The sequence below is a fragment of the Myotis yumanensis genome, unplaced genomic scaffold (assembly GCF_028538775.1).
Source record: "Myotis yumanensis isolate MYYU_CA2020_CCGP unplaced genomic scaffold, mMyoYum1.0.hap1 SCAF_4, whole genome shotgun sequence".
NCBI lineage: Eukaryota > Metazoa > Chordata > Mammalia > Chiroptera > Vespertilionidae > Myotis > Myotis yumanensis.
The window spans coordinates 18,209,972-18,232,961 of NW_027223755.1; the positions used below are offsets into that span (position 1 = coordinate 18,209,972).

The window sequence follows — 22,990 nt, forward strand, 5'->3', positions numbered from 1 at the left end:
AGATCATGCCGGCAAGGGAGGGCAGTTGGGAGCGATCAGGCAGGCAGGCAGAGGCAGTTAGGAATGATCAGGAAGACAGGCAGAGAATTTAGGGGTGATCAGTCAGGAAAGCAGAGGGGTTAGAGGCAATCAGGCAGGCAGGCAGAGGCAGCTAGGGGCGATCAGGCCGGCAGGCAGGTGAGCAGTTAGGAGCGAGCAGTCCCAGATTAGGAGAGGGATGTCTGACTGCAGGTTTAGGCCTGATCCCTGTGGATCGGCAGTTGGACATTCCCCTAAAGGGTCCTCGCTGGAGAGGGTGCAGGCTGGGCTGAGGGAACCCCCACCTCCATGCAGGAATTTCATGCACTGGGCCACTAGTCCTACCTAATAAAAGAGAAACATGGTAATTAGCCGTACCTCCGCTATCCTTCCCATTGGCTAATCAGGGTGGTATGCAAATTAACTGCCAGCCAAGATGGCGGCCGGCAGCCAGGCAGCTTGAAGCGAACATGAGGCTTGCTTGCTTCAGTGATGGTAGAAGCCAACATTCCCCGCCTGCAGCTGCCGGCCTCTGAGCTTGCAGTTTGAAACATTGTTACAAATATAGAAGCTAAACAAAACCCCAGAAACCTGCTTTCAGCCAGCCAGGCTTCAGCCAGCAGGACCGCAACATTGTTTCAATTATAGAACAAACGCAGATCCCTGCTTTCAGCAAGCCGGGATCTCAGAGCTAGAGTTGAAACAGTGTTTCGATTATAGAACCCAAACAAACCAGATACCTGCTTTCAGCAGCCAAGGCCTCAGAGCTGGAGCCAAGCCTCAAAGCTAAAGCTGGCCCAGAATAAAAAAAAAAAAAAGAAAAAAAGGAGCGGTTGGGAGCTTCAGTCACCCACCAGCCTGAAAACGGCCCTCAGCCCTTCAGCCAGACTGGCCAGGCACCCCAGTGGGGACCCCCACCCTAAAGGGGGTGTGACCAGCTGCAAGCAGCCATCAGCCCCTCACCCAAGCTGGCCAGGCACCCAAGCGGGACCACCACCCTGATCCAGGACACTCTTCAGGGAAAACCAGCCGGCCCCCACCGGTGCACCAGGCCTATATCCTATATAGTAAAAGGGTAATATGCCTCCCAGCACCAGGATCAGTGGAGCCTCAAGGCTTCCCGGCACCGGGATCAGCGTGACAGGGGGCAGCGCCCAAACCCCCTGATCACCCTGCAGCTCTGTGTGTGACAGGGGGCGGGGCCACAACCTCCCTATCCGCCCTGCTCTGTTCCTGACAGGGGAAGGCGTCCCAACCCCCTGATCAGCCCTGCTCTGTGCCTGATACGGGGGAGCTCCCCAACCTCCTGATTGCCCTGTGGCTCTGTGTGTGACAGGGTGCGGCACCCCAACCCCCTGATCAGCCCTGCTCTGTGTGTGACAGGGTATGGCGCCCCCCCACCCCATGGGCCCTGCTCTGTGTGTGACGGGGTAGAGCCCTAACCTCCCCGTCGGCCCTGCCCTGAGTGTGACAGTGGCGGCTCCCCAACCCCCTGATCGGCCCTGCTCTGTGGGTGATAGAGGGCAGCGCTCCAACCCACCCTCAACGGGCCCTGCTCTGTGTGTGACGGGGTAGAGCCATAACCTCCCCAGCAGCCCTGCCCTGAGTGTGACAGGGTGCAGCGCCCCAACCCCCTGATCCGCCCTGCTCTGTGTGTGACAGGGGGCGGTGCTCCAACCCCCCAATCAGCCCTACCCTGAGCGTGACTGAGGGTGGCATCGCAACCTCCCTATCTGCCCTGCTCTGTGCATGAGAGGGGGCGGCGCCCCAATTCCCCAATCAGCCCTGCTCTGAGCTCGATCAGGGGTTGCACCTAGGGTTTGGGCCTGCCCTCTGCCACCCGGGAGCAGGCCTAAGCCAGTAGGTCGTTATCTCCCAAGGGGTCCCAGACTGCGATAGGGCACAGGCCGGGCTGAGGGACCCCTCCCCCCCCCCCCCCCCCAGTGCACAAATTTTTGTGCACCAGGCCTTTAGTCCTATATAATAAAACAGAGACATGCAAATTAACCATCACTCTGTCACTCTGCCACTCTGCTACACCCACCAGCCAATCAGAGCGACTATGAAAATTAACCCAACAAAGATGGAGGTTAATTTGCATACACAGGCACAGAGCGAAGACTGAAGATGACTGAAGATGGCGGCGGCCATGCAGCTGGAGTGAGCAGGAGGCTTGGGTTGCTCTGGCGATGGAGGAAGCCAAGCTATCAGCCCACCCTGGTCTTCGCTCAAAGAGGGGCTGGGGGCTGGGTCACCAGGGCTGACCCAGGCTTCCAGCCAGCTCTGGCCTCTGCTCAAGGAGCTGGCGGTGAAAAAAAAGGCGGGGCTGGAAACAGCTGGAGAGGAGAAGCCAAGCCTCGCTGCTGCAGCCGGACCAAAGACCTGGGTCCCAGGTGCTGGAGGAAAACCGGTGCCAGCAGCCAGAGGAAGGAAGGCCTATTGCGCGAATCATCATGCCATGGGCCATTAGTCTATATATATAAAAGCCAAGCGACTGGAATACTGGAACAACCTGAACGACTGGAACAACCAGTTGCTATGTTGTGCACTGCGGCCGGCCAACTGGCCTGATCAGGGGGTGGCCCCTCCCAATGGCCAGACCAGGTAAGATCAGGGGCAGGGCTGGCTGGCCAATGGCCTGCGGCTCCTACCTCCCACCAGCCTAGCCAATCATCCCCCACCTATGCACAAATTTGTGCACCAGGCCTCTAGTCAGTGTACAAAAAGATGAAGTGAAATTTTGTCCACGTATGAAAGGCTTGGGTTTGGCTTTTAAAAAATCAATCAATGTAATCCACTCTATCAATAAGGAAGAAAAAACACATGGTCATACCAATCAATGCAGAAAGCTTCTGGCAAACCCCAACATCGACTCATTATACAAACTCTCAGCAAGTTGGAAATAGAGAGGAATTGACTCAACTTGATAAAAAATTATCTAAAATAAACCTGAATGTAACATTGTACCTAATAGTGAAGAACTGAATATCTTTCCCCTAAGATTAGGAACATGGCAATAATGTCATCTCTCATCACTCTTATTCAACATAGTATTGTCTATCCTATATAATAAAAGCCTAATATGCAAATCGATCAAAAGACAGAAAAACTGTCAGAACGACCAGGGGGCAGATGCTCAATGCAGGAGCTGCCCCCAGCCCACAGGCCCCAGACCAGCCAAGGTGGGTGCCAGTGGGGACCCCTCGATAGTTCCACCTTTCACCTCGTAGAGGGAGGTGACCGGTGGCAGGGAGCAGGGCTAGTTAGCAGGTGGCACCATGCCGGTCAAGGCGGGTGCCAGTGGGGTCCCCCTGATCACCCCACAGATCAGCCCCGATCACCAGCCAGGCCTGGGGACCCTACTGTGAATGAATTTTGTGCACCAGGCCTCTTGTGTTCTAAGAAGTGCAGCAAAAAGGCAAAAACAGAAAATAAAAATGCATACAGATCAAGGCGTAGGATTAAAATTCTCCATGCTTATAGAGAACATCAATATCAATGTAGAAAACCTACTAAACAAACAGGAAACAAGAACCCTTACAACTAATAATTGAGTTAGGAAGTTTGCAGTTTAGAAAATGAAGAAACACAAATCAATAGTAATAATGAACATACAGAAACTAAAGATAAAACACAATCACTCCAAAGAAACCATACACTTCATAAATAGCACGATAATAAAACATGCACAGGATGTTTGATGTAGTATAAAATGAAAATTAAAAATGCTGATGAAAGAAATTAAAGACCAAATAAATAAAGACATCATGTTCATGAATTGGAGAACTCAACACTGTAATATGTCAGTTCTTCCCAAATTGATCTATAGGTTTACTGAAATGCCTATCGAAAACCCAGAAACATGTTTTATAGACATAACCAAGCTTATTCCAAAATTTCTATGTGAAGACACAGGCCTTACCTTAGTTAAAACAATCTTGACAAAGAAAAATTATATTTTTGATATTAATGATGGTTCTACAGCTACAGTAACCAAGAAGGCGTGGTATTGGTTGAGAGAGATCTATATACAGATCATTAGAATAGAAAAATGACCTAGAAATAGAGCCTCACAAATACACTCTACTGAATTTTAACAAAGGTACAAAACCAATTCAGAGGAAGGATAGTCTTTACAATATATTATTCTGGTTCTACCTATTTTGACTTCTATAGGCAACATTTTTTTTATTTTTTTAATATATTTTATTGATTTTTTACAGAGAGGAAGGGAGAGGGACAGAGAGTTAGAAACATCAATGAGAGAGAAACATTGATCAGCTGCCTCTTGCACACTCCCTACTGGGGATGTGCCCGCAACCAAGGTACATGCCTTTGACCGGAATCGAACCTGAGATGCTTCAGTCCGAAGGTTGATGCTCTATCCACTGAGCCAAACCAGTTAGGGCAGTATAGGCAACATTTAAAAAATTGACGTTTGCATAAACACCATACTGTGTTTAAAATGCTAAATCAAACTGCGTTTTAGACATAAATGTAAAACCTACAACTATTCAATTTTGGGGAAGGAAGGGGAAAAGAAGAGAAAACGTTGGTACCTAGTACTAGGAGAAGAAATCTTAGATTTGGCATCAAAAGCATCACGCATAAAAAATAAACTGGAGCTAACTGAAATTTTTTAAAATTTTTCTTTATAAAACCTATGTGAAGAGATTAAAGAGATAATTGCTCCCTAGAGACTGGGAACAAGAATTTGTTAACGAAATATCCAACAAATGGTGTTTATCATATTTAAGATTTCCCAAGACGTATCAGTTAAAAAAATTGAAACTGAATAAAGGACCTGGAAAGATAGTTAATCCAAGATATGCATTGCAAAGAAGCATGTGGAAATGTGTTAAATATCATTGGGCATTAGGTAAAAGATAAATTAGAATCCCATGAGCTATCACAACTCACTTACCAGAATGGCTGAAATAAAAAACAGCAACAATATTAAATACTGGGGAAGATGTAAAGCATTAGATCACTGAGATATTGCTGGTGAGGATGTAAAATATTACAACCACTCTAGAAAATTTGACACTTCCTTACAAAGAGTAAATATGCTATTACTATTCAACTCAGCAATTGTATACCCTAACATTTATCCTGAAGAAAAGAAACTGTGTTCACACAAACACCTGTAAATAACTGTTCAGAGCTTTATTTGTACCAGGTAATAGCCCCAAAATGGAATCAGCCCAGATGTCCTTCAGCAGATGAGTAATTAAGCAATCTGTGGCACATTTCTATCCTAGAGCAAATATTGATACACGCAACAACTTGAATGAATCTCCAGACTCATCCTGAATGAACAGCAGCCAATCCCAAGTGGTTACAAGTTATATATTTCTACAATACATGAAATGACAAAATTGTAGAAAAGAACACATTAATTTTTGTTAGGGTTAGTGATATTGGGGGATGGAGTGGTGGCGGGAGGGATAATTGGTGTGGTTATTAGAGGAAAATGAGGAATCCTTGTGGTGTTGGAATTGTTCAGTTTGGTACATATAGGCCTATGCAGATGATAACTGTTTTTATAGAACTGAAAGCTCACAGAGAGACATATATCAGTACAAGAAGACTTTTGGAAATCTGAATAAAATTAGTAGATTGTATCAATGTCAATATCCTGGTTGCGATAATAATGGAAAAATTATAGAAAAAGCACTTGATTTCTCCAAGCAGAAAACCAGTCATCAACCTTTCCCCAAAATAGTTCATATTCTTAGGAAAAAATGTAATGTAAGTTAAGATGCCCAGGAGAAGTAACCAAGAGTACTAGTGATGAAGGTAGACTAAATTCCTGTCATTTATATCAATGCCTAATGCTTTCTGTAGTCAATGTTAGGGCTTCCTTTATTCTTATCCCAAAAAGTAGAAGTGACTGTGCCTATCTATAATTAAATGGGGAAGAAATGAACATGTCAATAATTTACATACGTTAAGAAGACAACCAATGAAAGAACTATACGGTTAGTGATAAAATTATATGGAAAGAACAAAAAAAGAGAGAGGATATGTAAACCAGTAGATCTCATATACCAAAGTAGGAAATCAAGATAAAATCTAGTCATGTTAAAATAAAAGAACTAAAATATTACAAAGTGACTTTTATCTTTAAAGAAGGGCTGTGAGAAGGGAATGCTAGTCAAGAAGAATATTAATTTTGTTATGTGCTTTTGTGCTAATTTGTCTTCCCCCCATGTACATGTATAATATCAATAAAAATTAAAATAAACATAAAATAATAAAGATAACATAAAGGCATGTATGTAGAGGAAAAATACTCAGTCTTATTAACAATACACTTTTAAAGGGGGAGAATTCTTTTATTTAGAAGTTTCAGCATTATTCAGGATCATGCAAAAAGATTAAGCTCATATATGTTCCATTAAGATGATCATTATTTTTCAGGTGCCATTATTAAGAGATAGTATAGCTATTTTCAACACCAATGAAGATTCTTCTCATTTTACTCAAGGTATCCTTATGTATCATTATTAAACTGAGCCTAAAAACTAGTGGTTCTGAAAAACACTCATTTAAGACAATGTTGCTTACTTTAAAAATGCTGATATTGGCTCCTGTTTTCAGATTTCCTGATTTAATTGATCCAATGTACAGTTTGAACTTGAGGGTTTTTATGAACTTCCCTTCCCACCTAATCCTAACATCCAAGAAAGGTTGAAAACTACAGCTATGCCCCTCATCAATGTTTGTGCCAGAGTAAAATATCCCAGATCAAAGATTTGTTTTTAATACATTTAAAAACTTCATGTACCATACACTTATCTCCTCGCTATTTTCAACTTTTCTTATAGACACCAAGATAAATGCAGCCTCAAAGCACAGAAGAAACTACTTACATGCAAATTAACCACTCTCCAGAAAGTCTCAGTCTTGCACAGCTGCACTGCCTTAGACGCTCCTCCCCCAGAAATATAAATATTTACTTAACGTTTGTGCCGATGATTGATGATAATTAGATATTATTTTATCCTTCTGCATCTAAATGTTTATAAAAATAGTAATAAAAATCAAACCTCTCCATGGCCAATTTAATTCAATGGAACAATAATAACAGGGTTCAAAGAACAAGACTAACAATGGCAATGCCAGAAGAAGAAACAACATAAACTCATAATACAGGTCATGTAAGAGCAGAATGTAATTCCAAGTAAAAATATATATATATGTCTCTCTTACCGCATCTCCTTCCTGTTTAGTGCGCTCTCATTTTAATTAAAAGTAGTTTATATTGCCTTGAATCCTACAGACGCATTTAATACTTCTCATAATTTTGATATAAGAATAGAAAGAACTCATGCATGCAAAGCAGCTAATGAACTGAACAAGCAATTACCGAGCAGACAAGGTATTTCAGAACAAGTTTATGAATCATTATAAAAATACATTATAAAATATATATAGTGATAATCCCTTTCTTAAAAATATTGGTAGTCATTGAAGAGAATTCATAAAGGAAAGATAGTGACGTCTAATTAGTCTGAGTTCTATTTCTTTAAAACGAGGATGTATTTTAAAATAAAATGTATTGACTGTATCTTGGTGACACAATCAATAAAATAAGATAATGAAGTAAAATAAAATTCAAATATATTAAACTTTCCCATATAGATTGGGAATTATTTTAAACTATATACTGTGTGTGTGTGCATGTGTGTGTGTGCATGTGTGTGTGTGCATGCGCGCACACACACATGCATGTATTATAAGTGTCTTTTGTGCACTCCACATCTGACTTGGGAAAAATCAGTACCCCACTGTGAGACTTTTGACAGAAGAGAGAGCTTTGTCTCAATCATGGAACCTCAAGAGCCAGACTGCATCTTCCCTGCATCTTCCTACTGGGAGCAGACAAGCCACAGGCATATGACTTAGGCTAGGCCAACACATGCTCCCGTCTGGAGCTTTGAAACTGTTGGTCAGTGACAAAGACCAATGGACAAAGTAGATATTATTTATGTCCATGTTTTCAACAACACAATGGCGATAGCAGTGCAAGTCCAGAGGCAGAGGTGTCTGTGGCAATGTTCTGACATTTTTCCTTGGGTAGCATCTTCTTCCCTGGGTCCCTGCTTTATTTCCACACTGATGCAATGGCTTTTCTGCCAATTCGATGGGCTACCATACATCCATTTGGAAAGTTACTTGTGCAATTTAAAATGGAATTTCATCAAATTTCTCATTATCAAAATTAGAGTCCAGAATAAAACAATAATGTAAAACTGATCTTAGAATCCTACACACAAAAAATAATGATTCAATTTTAAAAAGAAAGAAAGCGTTTACTATCCACAGTTTGAATTAAAAAACAAAAACAGCCAAGCCAGTATGGCTTAGCGGTTGAAGATGGACCTATGAACCAGGAGGTAGAGGTTCAATAACTGGTCAGGGCACATGCCTGGGTTGCAGGCTCAATCCCCAGTGCAGGGCGTGCAGGAGGCCGCTGATCAATGATTCTCTCTCATCATTGATGTTTCTATCTCTCTTTCCCTCTCCCTTCCTCTCTGAAATCAATAAAAATATATTTAAAATTAATGAATTAATTTTAAAAAAAGAGAGTAAAGGTTGTGTATAGGCCAGTGATGGCGAACCTTTTGAGCTCGGCGTGTCAGCATTTTGAAAAACCCTAACTTAACTCTGGTGCCGTGTCACATATAGAAATTTTTTGATATTTGCAACCATAGTAAAACAAAGACTTATATTTTTGATATTTATTTTATATATTTAAATGCCATTTAACAAGGAAATATCAACCCAAAAAATGAGTTCACGTGTCACCTCTGACATGCGTGTCATAGGTTCGCCATCACTGGTATAGGCAATGAAAAAATCAAACCCAGAGAAAGAACAAAGGTAGGAGCAATGAGGAACAAATATATTGATAAAAGTGGGTAAATTTCAGAAAAAAAAAATGTTGAAACGGTTTTAATAATAATGAAAAATCAGGAAGGTACTTTAAAAAAATGAGAAAGATACTAGACAAATTTGACATAGAAAAGAAGTGATTAATGTTTAAACACCCTATGATAGTTGTATTATCTAGGATAACTGTAATAGAATAAAGTTATCAACTTTAAACTTTATAAAGTACCCATTAAGAGGAAATAGGGCATCCTCATCTTTCAGAAAGCAGTAAACTGAACCCAAAAAGTTTAACATAGAATCAAACAGGAGTTAAATGCTGTTAAGTATGTTAGGCATATAAATAAGTATACACTTAATACAATACTACTACTAGGAAGAAAAACAGTAAGTACTAGCTTAAAAACAATTTGGCATAGGAGGCATGTAAAACTGGAAAACACATTAAGTGATAAAAGTTTGGCCATTTTATGTTCTTATTATTCAGGACGAAGGTAGAGATATGAAGTTTTGACCACATGCATGCAAAAAATTAAAAACAAACACAAATATAAAAAGCATACAATATAAAAATTCCAAACTGGTAGAGAGAAATCCCAATAGACATCATTATGGGAAAATAAAAACAGAAAAAAAATAACAACAACAACAAACAAGACAAACACATAGTGCACATACAATACAAAATAAATTGTCAGTAATAAGCCAATGTATATTGGAATTCACATGAAACAATGGAATAAAATTATACCTTAGAAAAATTAATTTTCAGATGTATAAAAAAGCTAAAAGTTAAAACTATGTGTATTATAAAAGAAGCCTGTAAAATATCCTTCTAGTGAAATAATAGCATGGACAAAATATTCTAAAACACTTTGACCAAGAAAAACACGTTATGAGGATGTCAATATCAGGTAAACACTGACACTTATTGCCATTTTGTGCTGGATAATTATTTGCTGGGCAGGGGAGAGGGATGCTGTCTATATGTTACAGAATGTGTAGCAGTATCCCTGGCCTCTAATAACTAAATGCCAATAACACCATATCCCTGCTTGTCACATTAGAACTTTCAACAATTGGCCCTTTTGACTTTATGGCCTTGTTTTTTAATTAAAATAATAAATTCTATTTATAGTTTTATTAATATGAAGACTAATATAATGTATACTGGATTATATTTACTTTCATATTTTATTCTTTTTTTTCTTTTTCTTGTTAATCCTCACCTGAGAATATTTTTCCATTGATTTTTTAGAGAGAATGGAAGAGAAAGGGAAAGACTGAGTGAGAGAAGCATCGATATGGAAGAAACACATTGATTGGTTGCCTCTTCTTGTACATGCCCTGACCAGGGCCCAGGCCGGGGAGGAGCTTGCAGCCAAGGTAGGTGCCCTTGACCAGAATCGAACCCAGGACACTTTGGTCCACAGGCCCATGCTCTATCCATTGAGCCAAACTGGCTAGGGCTCAAATTTCATTCTTATTTAAAAATGCATTAAAGATTTTTCCTTTAAGTATCTTTGACCTTAGTGATTATGCCAACTGTAACTAATAGATAATTTAGCTGAGCTTCAAAAAAAAAAAAAGTATCCAGATATTGACAAATGCCCCCAGGGGTCAAAGTAACCTCTAGTTTAGCAATATTCGCACAGACACACACACAGGTGGGTACAATTATATAACAGTATAATATGAATAAATACATATGATGTACCCATAACATATTTATTGCTTTGCATTGATGACCTTTTAAAAATTTTCAGTGTAGTCCTAACCGGTTTGGCTCAGTGGATAGAGCGTCGGCCTGCAGACTGAGGGGTCCCAGGTTCGATTCTGGTCAAGGGCATGTGCCTTGGTTGCGGGCACATCCCCAGTGGGGGGTGGGAAGGAGGCAGCTGATTGATGTTTGTCTCCCATCGATGTTTCTAACTCTCTATCCCTCTCTCTTCCTCTCTGTAAAAAATCAATAAAAAGATATTAAAAAATAAATAAATAAAATTGTCAGTGTAGCATTAAGAAAGGCTATATAATGAATGCTACAGCTGTTTAATCACTTAAACATTTTTAAATTATACAAATAAAATACCATTTATTCTCTAAAAATATGACTAAATTATAAAGCATTACAAATTAAATGAAATATAAGCCAAATCATGTTTCTTTTTAATGCTTTCAAGTTCTTATAGGATGGATCTAAATAGTTAAATTTCTATTACAACTATTGAGAAAGTTATATCCATATAAAACTGAGTACCATAATTAATTTCACATGCCATCATGTCATCACACTGTCATCTGTATAAAATTTAAATGTCATGTTTTGATACAGAAAGTTTTCCATTTTAAGAAAGTTATGATAAAAAATGTTCATAAAATTATCATCTTGACAATATTAAATGACAATTGGGACCATTTCTTGCTGTGCATTTAATTTAAATTCAGAGTTCATGATGACATTAAAGCTATCATATTTTTTTCCCCAAAAAGCTTAAACCTTGTCATTCATTTTTACATAATGTAGTCTCTTTTTAACCTCAAAACCATCTTTTAATTTAAAACTACAGTACTCCATATTCAAAGAGATTTGAAGGTTCTCTTTTAAAGAAAGAAAAAATATAGGACAATGACAGTAATAGTGATTATGAAAGGGGGATTTCATGCACTATTACTAGAAACTAATTTTCATTAAAGAATCAGATGTGTTATGATTTCTTCTTTGGCAGTGCCGTAACTAATCCCTCTTCCCACGAAGAGGTCACTTAACTGTTTCAAGCATCGTTGGTTTTTATTACTTGAGGGACTTGGCAAGATGATTTCTTAGTTCCATTATATTGCCAGAATTCCTTGCTTACCCTCCATATGTTTGCTGTTTTTCCATAAAGCAAATTGTGAATAATTCCATAGAGTCTATACTCCTCTACACACAAATGTAAGATGTAGGTAGGGAGGTGAGGGAGACAGGTAGAATTTTAGAACTAACCTCTTAACAGATATAAGCAACATCTTCTACATATTATGGTTTATATCTAAAAAATTCTAAATTATAAGCAGATACACCAAAAAATGCAGGCAAGTAAATATGAAGAATGTAATTTGTTTATCCTGAATTTTTTTAAGTTTTTATAAGCTTTTATTATAAACTATATGATAATATCAATGTACCCCTAAACCTAGCATAATATTGTTAATAGTGAGTTAAGTAGGAATACAAATTATGGTCTCTTACCTCTTGTTTATTACGTCAATTCCCTTCTCTTTTATATATCAAACTAGAGGCCTGGTGCATGCATTCGTGCACGGGTGGGGTCCCTTGGCCTGGCCAGCAATCGAGGCCTTTCTGGGAGCCCACCAGCAGGGGTGAGGGGCCACAGAGGTTGGTTGGTTGGGTGGTAGGGGCCGTGCAGGAGGTGGGCCAGCCAGCTAGAGGGAGGGTCCACAGGAGGTTGGCTGTGGAAGCACACTGACCACCAGGGGGCAGCTCCTGCGTTGAACATCTACACCCTGGTGGTCAGTGCATGTTATAGTGGCTGGTCGACTGGTTTTTCTGGTTGTTCTGGTCGTTCGGTCGCAATGGTCGCTTAGGCTTTTATATATATAGACTAGAGGCCTGGTGCACAAAAATTTGTGCACTCAGGGGGGAGGGGGTTCCTCAGCCTGGACTGTGCCCTCTCGCAGTCTGGGACCCCTCAGGGGATGACTACCTGCTGGCTTAGGCCCGCTCCCTGGGGGATTGGGCCTAAGATGGCAATCAGACATCCCTCTGGCAGCCCGGCAGCCCTCGGGGGATATCCACTTGCCAGAGGGGAGCAGGCCTAAGCTGCAGTTGGACATCCTTAGCACTGCTGAGGAGGGAGGAGAGGCTCCCACCACCACCACTGTACTGGCAGCCATCAGCCTGGCTTGTGGCTGAGCAGAGCTCCTCCCATGTGAGAGCGCCCTGACAACCAGAGAGCAGCTCCTGCATTGAGCGTCTGCCCCCTGGTGGTCAGTGTGTGTCATAGTGACCAGTCATTCCCAGTCCTTCTGCTGTTAGGGTCAGTTTGCATATTACCTTTTTACTATATAGGATAGAGGCCTGGTGCACGGGTGGGTGCCGGCTGGTTTGCCCTGAAAGGTGTCATAGATCAGGGTGGGGGTCCCGCTTGGGTGCCTGACCAGCCTGGATGAGGGGATGATGGCTGTTTGCAGCTGGTCACACCCCCTTTAGGGTGGGGGTCCCCACTGGGATGCCTGGGTGAGGGGCTGAGGGCCGTTTTCAGGCTGGCGGGTGACTGAAGCTCCCAACCTCTCCTTTTTTTCTTTTTTTTTTTTTAATTCTGGGATTTATTTACCTTCTATGGCTGTCACTGGAGCTGAGAGCTGGCTTTAGCTCTGAGGCTCAGCTCCAGCTCTGAGACCTTGGCTGCTGAAAGCAGGTATCTGGGCTTTGTTTAGCTTCTATAATTGAAACACTGTTGCAACTCCAGCTCTGAGGCCTGGCTGGCTGAAAGCATGTTTCTGGGGATTGTTTAGCTTCTATAATTGCAACATAGTTGCTTAGAGTGCAGCTCAGAGCTGAGCGGCGGCAGGCGGGGAACCTTGGCTTCCTCCATCACTGGAGCAAGCAAGCCTCCTGTTTGCTTCAGCTGCCTGGCTGCCAGCCGCCATCTTGGTTGGCAGTTAATTTGCATATCACCCTGATTAGCCAATTGGAAGCGTTTCAGAGGTACGGTTAATTACCATGTTTGTCTATTATTAGATAGGATAATGCAATGTGGACAATATCTACTTTGAAATATCCTGAATAAACACAGAATTTCCTTTATTTCTTATATGAGAATGTTTTGCCAGTTAAAGAAGTCATTTATAATGTTATTAAAATAATATGTATTTATGGAGCACAACGTTTAGCTAATCACATTTACTACTTAAAGTATAGAAAGCTTATTACCAGTAATTGTGTGTTGATAGAAATACTTCTAGTGTGTACACTTGGTTAAATTTTACCAGTTACATATGATTAAATATTTCTAATGTACACCAGTAAAGAATACTACTTTTTGCAACTACAACCTGAATATCAAGGATATATTTTTTTTAGCAAATATGAGATACATGCAATACAGCCAATGAATAGTGCTAAAAATAAGGATTCAAATGTATTCAAAATAATACTTTCTGGTATGTAACATAGTATTCCATTTTTACCCCATTCTTTTTTTAATTGGTAATATGTTCTAATATATGAGATAAACTGTAGATATTAAATTTTAAAAAATGCATTTTTATCTAATCCCTCTACCTGAATCAATATACTAAAATATCAGAAGTATCCAAATTAAATAAAAATACAGTTTTAGTCAAAATAATGCTAAGAATTACTATGTTGAAATAATAAACTTATATATCGTAAAAATCATAAATTCAAAAACAAATGGTAACTGAAAAATTATTGGTAACATATTACTGGCAAATAATTATTGTACTATTATATATAACAGTACTAATTGGTAAGTTAAAGAGACTAACTAAAAAAATATAAAATGAAAAAAGAATATATATATATTTTTATATATATATATATAAATAAAATGAAGGGCCATGAAGTGTTAGTAAAAATATTCATAGCCCAAAAATATGAAAAACATGATCAATTTCATTAATAATAAGAGAAATGCAAATCAACATTACAAGGAGATGTAATTTTTCACTGATATATTTACAAAATTCCAACTTTTACAGTCCTATCTGTGGGTATTGCTTAGAAATACAATCCCTCTTATAAATCACTGAGAGCTCTGCAAATACTACAATACTTATAGAGAGGGATCAAGTAATTTCTACAAAATTAAAGATTCATTGATCTTTGAATCAGAATCTTACTTCTAGAAATCACTCTGTAGATATACCTATATATATGCTAAATTATATGTGTACCAGGACATTTGCTATACTCTTGCATGAAATGTAACAAAACAACAATAAAAACATTACACCAGAGATAATGAACATTCATTCATTAGAATGAATATGGGGAAGTAGTATGCCAGCAAAACTGATGAAGTAAAGACCTCCAAAAAATTATCTCTCCCATAAAAGCAGTGATTAGTGAGAGATATTTTTTGTATCAATAATTATCACACCTAACATGACTACAAAAGGTTATAGTTTACGGAGTACTTCCCAGTGAATTACCACATTTGCTCATTATAATGGGAACTGAGATTGATACTGTTTGAACAAAGATGAAATAGTCCCAAAACCGGCTTTGAAAGTATTCACAGTAGAGTAGGCAAGATAGACATTTTAACTGGAAGCTCAGAAACATGTCCTGTAAATTATCATTAGTCAATATTGTAGACTTTGCAGGCCTTATTCTTTCTTGCCACTACTCAGTTCTACCACTGTAGCTTAAAAATAGCCACATGTAAAACATAAATGCTGAGTGTAGCTGTATGCTAATAAAACATTATTTATGCAAACTGAAATTGGATTTCATATTAATTTTGAGTGTCACAAAATATTATTTTAAAAACTTAAAAGCTGTTTTTACCAATCCAAAAATAAAACAAAATTTCTTTAGTAAGCAAGTGAAACCAAAACATGCAACTGGCTGAATTAGGCATATAGGCTGTAGTTTAAATTACCTATGATCTAAACAATAAACCAAACTCTCTAATATACTTGAATTAGTAATTGAAATGTCAAACAGTATTTCCTGGTTTTACATGTAAGGGAATAGAAATGCAGGAAAATAAATAGACTTGCCAGTTTTAATACAGATAATAAGCAGAGAAGCTGTAACTCAAACCAGCTCTTTGCTCCCTAATCATTATTATCTCATGAAGGCAATGAGTCTACTCAACAATAGGTGTGATGTATGGTAGCCCTTTTAGGTTATGTGTGACATCTTAAATAAAATTATTCTTGTTTTAATGGGATTTACTCCACACTGTTCAACTTTTGAAAAACTAAAAAATAGACTACATGGACTATGGTGTTTTTAAATGATTTTCAAAAAGAGAGAATCCTGCCTGGCTGGTTTTGCTTAGTGGTTGAGCATCAACCTCTGAACCAGGAGGACACGGTTTGATTCCTGGTCAGGGTACATGTCCAGGTTGTGGGCTCAATCCCCAGTCCCAGTGTGGCGCATGCAAGAGGCAGTCGATAAATGATTCTTTCTCATCATTGATTTTTCTTTCTCCCTTCCTCTCCCTTCCTCTCTAAAATCAATAAAAAAAAAAAAAAGAGAACCCTTTTGTTTCAAAACTATAATGATATTACCATATAATTTGTTCCAGGAGTGAACGGTTTACTCTCTAACAAATATGCTATTATATCTTTAGTATACTAAATATTCAATTATTTAAAAATATCTTTAACAAGTCTATGAGCTTAAATTAATAAGATATAGACACATGTTAGTTTTGGTATTGGATTTCTCATGACCATTTCATTATGGAAAAAAATTATGGAGCATCAAATATACATACATATAAAATATATATAATTTGTATATATGTGATCCATATATATATATATATATATATATATATATATATATAATATATATATATATATTAGTTATACTATTTACCATTAGAAATGGCCTTATGATCATGGCCTTAGCCATATATAAATGTCTGAGTAGTGAATAACATATATTGACTGATGTCAACAAAATAAATTCCCTCATTATAAATCCAATCATTGACTAAAAAATTATCATAAAAATATGAGTTGACATGTATCAAAAACACTCAGGTTTGAGTTTTTATCAAAAGTCCAGTGTTATCTATACTAATAAAAGGGTAATATGGTAATTAGACCGGGAGACCTTCCGGGAGACCGGCTGGGAGGCCAGTTGGGGGCCATGAGGCTTGCTGGGGAGGGAAGTTGGGGGAGAGCAGGCCAACGGGGGGGGGGGGGGGGGGAGTTTGGGGAGATCAGGCCAGCAGGGGGGGCAGTTGAGGGTGAGCAGGCTGGCAGGGAGCAGTTGGGGGTGATCAGGTCGGCAGGGGGTGGCAGTTGGGAGAGAGCAGGCAAGTGGGGGGGCAGTGGGTGGTAAGCAGGTCGTAAGGGGTGGCAGTTGGGAGCGAGCTAGCAAGTGAGGGGGGAGTGGGGGGTAAGCAGGTTGGAAGGGGGGGCAGTTGGGGGTGAGATCAGGCTGGTGGGGGGGGCAGTTGGGGGCAAGCAGGCCAGCGGGGGGGGCAGTTTGGGGTGATAAGGCCAGCAGAGGTGGGGCAGTTAGCGGTGATCAGGCCAGAAAGGGGGCAGTTGGAGGCGATCAGGCTGGCATGCAGAGTGGTTAGGGGCGGTCAGGCAGGCAGGCAGGCAGGTGAGCAGTTAGGAGCCAGCAGTTCCGGATTTCGAGAGGGATGTCCGATTGCCGGTTTAAGCCCGATCCTTGAGGGGGATCGGGCTTAAACCGGCAGTCGAACATCTCCCAAGGGGTCCCAGATTGAAGAGGGTGCAGGCCAGGTTGAAGGACACCCTCCTTATGCATGAATTTCGTGTACTGGGCCACTAGTCTATAATAATAAAAGGGTAATATGTTAATTAGACCCACCATCTTCCGGATGTCATTCTGGGCATCCTTCCTGATGAAGTCAGGGCCAGAGGGAAGCCAGCCTGGGTCCCGGGTACCTGCAGGCAGCCCGAGGGAAGCCAGTCTGGGTCCTGAGTGTCTGTGGGCAGTCTGAGGGAAGCCAGCCGGGTCCCAGATGCTGGAGGGAAGCCAGTGCCAGAGGGAAGCCGGTGCTGGCAGCCAGGGGAAGGAAGGGCTACTCTTGCTCGAATTTTCATGTATCGGGCTTCTAGTTTGCTTCATAATGTGAAATATAACTATGCATAAAAAATTAAAATGAAGAACTTAAGGATACTCCTGATGGAAATTTTTTTGTTCTTTTTCCCTCTCCTTTTTAAGGATTATAGTAAAGGGACTATGAAGTTCATAACAAAAATACTTTTTTAATAATTCAATATGCTATGCTTTTATTTTATACATGTTTTCCCATTTACTTCATGGAGTACTTTGTAGGAAAAAACAATATATGGGATGAAAATAAGTTTTTTGGTCTCATTTTCATATGCATATGAGGATGATGGAATTGTTTGAGATCTTTTTTTATGTGTTCCATATTCTGACTCCACAGCTCCTGGCTTGTATAGAAAATACAGCTGCAACCCAGCCCCCGTTGGACGAAGGGGGGAACAGATGGCTTGTGATCTTGTACTGCCTACACATTAAGGCAGCACCATGGCTTGGATTAAGTACTTTTTTTTTTTTTTTTTTTTGGTACTGACAATGCTAAAGTGAAAATAAATAGTCAAGCAGGGAGACGGAGCCTCCAGTCATGGAAATTCAACCGCTGTGCTTGCTGTTTCTCTCATAGGTACAGAGCTAACCTAAGTGGGGCTGCTTCCTAGATTGATGAGTAATTCATCAGAAGACCTCTACACTTCCCACTCAATTGTTCTCCCTAGAGCCCGGATGACACATGCTTAAACTGTCCCATTTACTGAGCACACAATTTCCTATAGGGTTTGGTAAGCCATTAAGTTGTTTTGTCTGGTATGAGAGAAAGGAAAGTTGGCCTGAATTTACTGATCGTTTTATCAACTTCATTTAACAAAACCTGTTCATTTAGTGTATATTTAATTTATTTAAAATATATCAAAAATTTTATGGAATATAATTTGGGGGGTTAGAAAAAAATCCATGTGCTTATAAAGGCTGACAAATTCAAATACAATCTCTGTAACAGAACTATATTTATTAATATAGTGATGATATAGCATCTTCTTTTTAGCCTCATGAGTATTTGCAATAAAATTTAAAAATGCAAATATTAATGTACTGATAAATGACATTGTGAATATACCTTCATGGTAATAAAGATACAATTACTTAATTGTGCATTCAATTAAGTGTTTCCATTTTATATATGAGAACAGAAAGAGTAAAATGTTGGTAAAGAACATTCAGTCTAGAATGCATGGACCAATGTTTAGAGAGATGTGACTTGATTGGTAAGGTTCATTTTTTGCAATCTTTATTTTAAACTGTTTAGTTTTACTTGTAGCATTCCATAACATAATTCACTTACCACTCCATATCTCTTCAAATCCAACTCCCATTTAACCCTAATAACACCTCAAAATTTCCCCAAGGAGGAAAAACAAACCAAACATCAAAAACTTACCTTTCCAACATATTGTGGATCGGGTCCCATATGTTCTTCTAAAACAAAGAACTGATTCCAAACCCATCCCCTTTTGGGACGATGGTGGACTTCGGTCTCTCCTTCGATGTGCTTGGTTTGATTTCTGGTCACCTTGACGGAGCCGTGGTGAGCAGTTCCATAACACCTCTGCACAAAACAGAGACACACGAGGACTGGACAGATGCAAGATGTGCTCATAATTTTCATTGTAAGATAACTTTCCAGTTCACAGTTTTCTTTCTTTTCCTTGTTGGCTATAAATGCTTAATGAGCATTCAAGAGAGAAGCCAAAACATCCTTTGGAAGGACAGTCCAAAGTAAAGTGTTCAGCATGTCCATGATTTAACCGTCCACCAGGTAAAGGTCAGATTGCATTTACATCCTGAAATACTTCAGAGATTCAAAACTGCAGTGGTCTGATTCTTAGTCTTCACAGTAGGTGAACACAGGCAACCATTTTCCACCTAATGGAAAGAGAGAAAATTATATACAGAACAAAACTTGGTAGGTTTAAGTATTTGCTCTGAATGCAAAATATACTATTATGCAGTGTGATGCTGATAGGAAAGAACATGTGCAGATTATTATATAGACATCCATAAGCCTGTACACTGCACATGTTTTTCATGGACCTTCCTACCTTTACTACTAATCTTCATATACATTTAGACTAAACGTATATTTAGGATATTTATATGTTTCTTGAAACAACAAAAATGCAGCCCTAGGGAGTGTTTAAATGTTCAAAAACTGATGATGAATGTGTGCACATGCCTGAGTGTAGTATGATTGCTTACAATACATGATCTATTAGGGACTCCATGCTAAGTGCAAATGTTTTGTTTGTTTTTATTCAGTTTTGTTGGATGTGATAAAACTGTACTGGACATTAATTGTCTACTACATGTGACTCACTGAACTTCAACAAAATATACCATAGAGTTGAAAAATTGTCACAGACCATCACAACAATTCAACGGGCACTTAAGCTGCTTAGTAAGTAAAATAAAACAAAAAAGGATGATGGATGAAAAAATGAAACTGAAAGTTACTCCATTCTCAGAGAGCAGATTGGCACAATCGATTGTGAGTAAGAATATCAACTGGCTCGGTCATGGCTTGCATGGATTTTGATAGGCCCGCAGATAACTACTCTATGGCGCAGTCTTAACGAATAGGTGAGGCATATATTAAAGCATGGGAATAACACTACACATAATTGTAGTGTTATTAATTGTATATTTGTAGCCTTCCAAGGTAAGTTGTAAGGAAAAAAAGAGGGTAGCAAAAAGAACATAAAGGAAAAAGGTTTTGTTTTTCAAATGAAATGTTGCAGACTTGGACTTAGGTTTTAGTACAATTGGACAATAAAGTAAAACTTGAGAACGATTTCTGGAAGATAAGAAATTATTTGATAGAGAAAATGGTGACTGATATTATTAGCTTATTGAAAAATAAAACTGTGTAGCAAGTTCTGCTGCCTTCGTGTGTGTGTGTATTTCAGTATGTGTTTAGAAAAATTATACTGATTCAAGATTATAGCTATTCCATCTTGCAAAAATATTAGATGAATCACTTTCTCAGTCTATTAAATTCAACCCTGTAAATCAGCACAAACTGAAATGTGGATCTAAATGAATCACAAAATGTTTGACATGACAATATAAATTATTTCAAATATTGAGCATAAATAATCAGTCATTATATACCTCTTTTATACAGTTGGTAAAAATGTTTATAATGAGTAGGAAATGAATTAAAAAAATCACATGAGCCTGGCCAGCGTGGCTCAGTGGCTGAGCATCAACCTATAAACCAGGATGTCACAGTTCAATTGCTGGTCAGGACACTTGCTCAAGTTGTGGGCTCAATCCCCAGTGTGGGACACGCAGGAGGCAGCCTGTCAATGATTCTTTCTCATCATTGATGTTTTTATCTCTCTCTCTTTCTTCCTTCTTCTCTGAAATTAATAAAAAATGATACTTTTATTTAATCACATGAGGCCCAGAGCAAGGTTCTTTCCCTATCAGTATATTTGTCTACAAATTAGTGTTAACAGTAATGTTGACTTCACAGTTGTGCAAGTATTGTATTGGACAAGAACTGGGAATTCATTTTAATCATCTGGCAAATAAAATAAAATTTTGTGATACTTTTTAAAGTAAAGAACATTTTTTCACTCAATGAGAAAATAAGGGGACATATGTAATACTTTCAACAATAAAGATTAAAAAATAAAAAGACTTAAAAAGAGAAATGCAATTCTAGTTCCAACATAGTAAGAGCATAGAAAAGTCAGAAAATATAGGTTTTCTTCCTCTTTTTTATAATTTACTTACTATATGTACTTATGTGAATCATATAATTTCTTCAATCTCAATTTTCTCATTGTGGTGTAAGTAATTTTAATATCCTTTCCACTTTATCTAATAAATTGGATGATTTTATATTGAAGTTTTCTTTCTTCTTTTTAATAACAAATCTCAAAATAAGAAACTTTAACTAGCCTTTCTTCTTTGAAGTAAAGTTGATGAATATACAGAAGGTGTTATCTTAATACTTTCACACCACTTGGTGTGATTGTTAAATAAAATTAACATCTTTTCTTTTTATGCTAAGTTGTTTTACAAAGCATAATTCATTAGTAAAGGGTGAAAAAGTGGCTTTTGTAATGCATTACTGATATATTGAATGAGATTTTTAAAAAATAATGATCTTGCCCTAACCGGTTTGGCTCAGTGGATAGAGCGTAGGCCTGTGGACTCAAGGGTCCCAGGTTCGATTCCAGTCAAGGGCATGTACCTTGGTTGCGGGCACATCCCCAGTGGGGAGTGTGCAGGAGGCAGCTGATTGATGTTTCTCTCTCATTGATGTTTCTAACTCTCTATCCCTCTCCCTTTCTCCCTGTAAAAAATCAATAAAATATATTTTTTAAAAAATAAAAAATAAAAAATAATGATCTTATGTGCCATTCTAAAAATATATAAATACATTTTAATCTATATATTCATTACATGCTTGTGAATATCTATTACAACAGTTATAAAAAGTGGTGAATAAGGATATGTGGAATGAAATAACTACTGTACTTTTGATACTAATTTTATTTACTATATCATGAGAGGATAGACTCCATATATGAAAATGTTCTGCTCTACTTCTGGAAATCAATCCTTGCATAGGTGAGAAAGAATAAAAATAAAAATAATAAAACCAATGAATGAGAATACCACAATAGAAATACACTGTAGACTCTTGTCATTTTTTTTTTTAATAAGCAGCATTTAAACACTCATCCTCTTTTCATGGAACACTCCAATATGGGAATTCTGATGACAGAGCCTTAACTTTCACCTTGAAACACCTAGGAACCAGACACATTCTTCTAACTTTTGTTTTCAATATATTTTTATTGATTTCAGAGAGGAGGAGAGAGGAAGAGAGAGAGAAACGTCAAGAATGAGAGAGAATCATTGATTGGCTGCTTCCTGCATGCCCCACACTGGGGATTGAGCCCACAACCCAGGCATATGCCCTGACCGGGAATCCAATTGTGACATTCAGAGGTCAACACTCAACCACTGAGCCACGCCAATCGGGCTCATCTTCTAACTTTTTAATCAGAAATTGCGTTTGTGACATACAAGTTAGTCACACACTCCAACACCCTGGAATAAATGATGGATGGATGTAGTGAACATTAAGAAACGTTTCACAGCAGGGTACGGGTCTCAACAGCCAGATGTAGCAGTGGTCAGTCTGGCAGCTATGATGGATAAAGTCAGTGACAGCTGCACAAATTAAGAGTGATTCTACACAGTTTCAGTGGCAAGTACTTAATATTGTTTCTTTCTGCCTCATTTCTA

General features: G+C 38.9%; 1 protein-coding gene across 6 annotated transcripts in view; it reads right to left on the minus strand.

Moving 5' to 3' along the window:
• Positions 1-22,990, minus strand: part of CDH18 (cadherin 18) — a 687,616-nt gene that overhangs the window by 207,231 nt on the left and 457,395 nt on the right. For all 6 annotated transcript variants that reach the window (XM_070411928.1, XM_070411926.1, XM_070411927.1 and 3 more), the window contains one exon: positions 19,104-19,588. In XM_070411928.1, coding sequence (XP_070268029.1) covers positions 19,104-19,331 — 228 coding nt within the window. In that variant the 5' untranslated portion in view covers positions 19,332-19,588. The remainder of the gene's footprint in view (positions 1-19,103; positions 19,589-22,990) is intronic.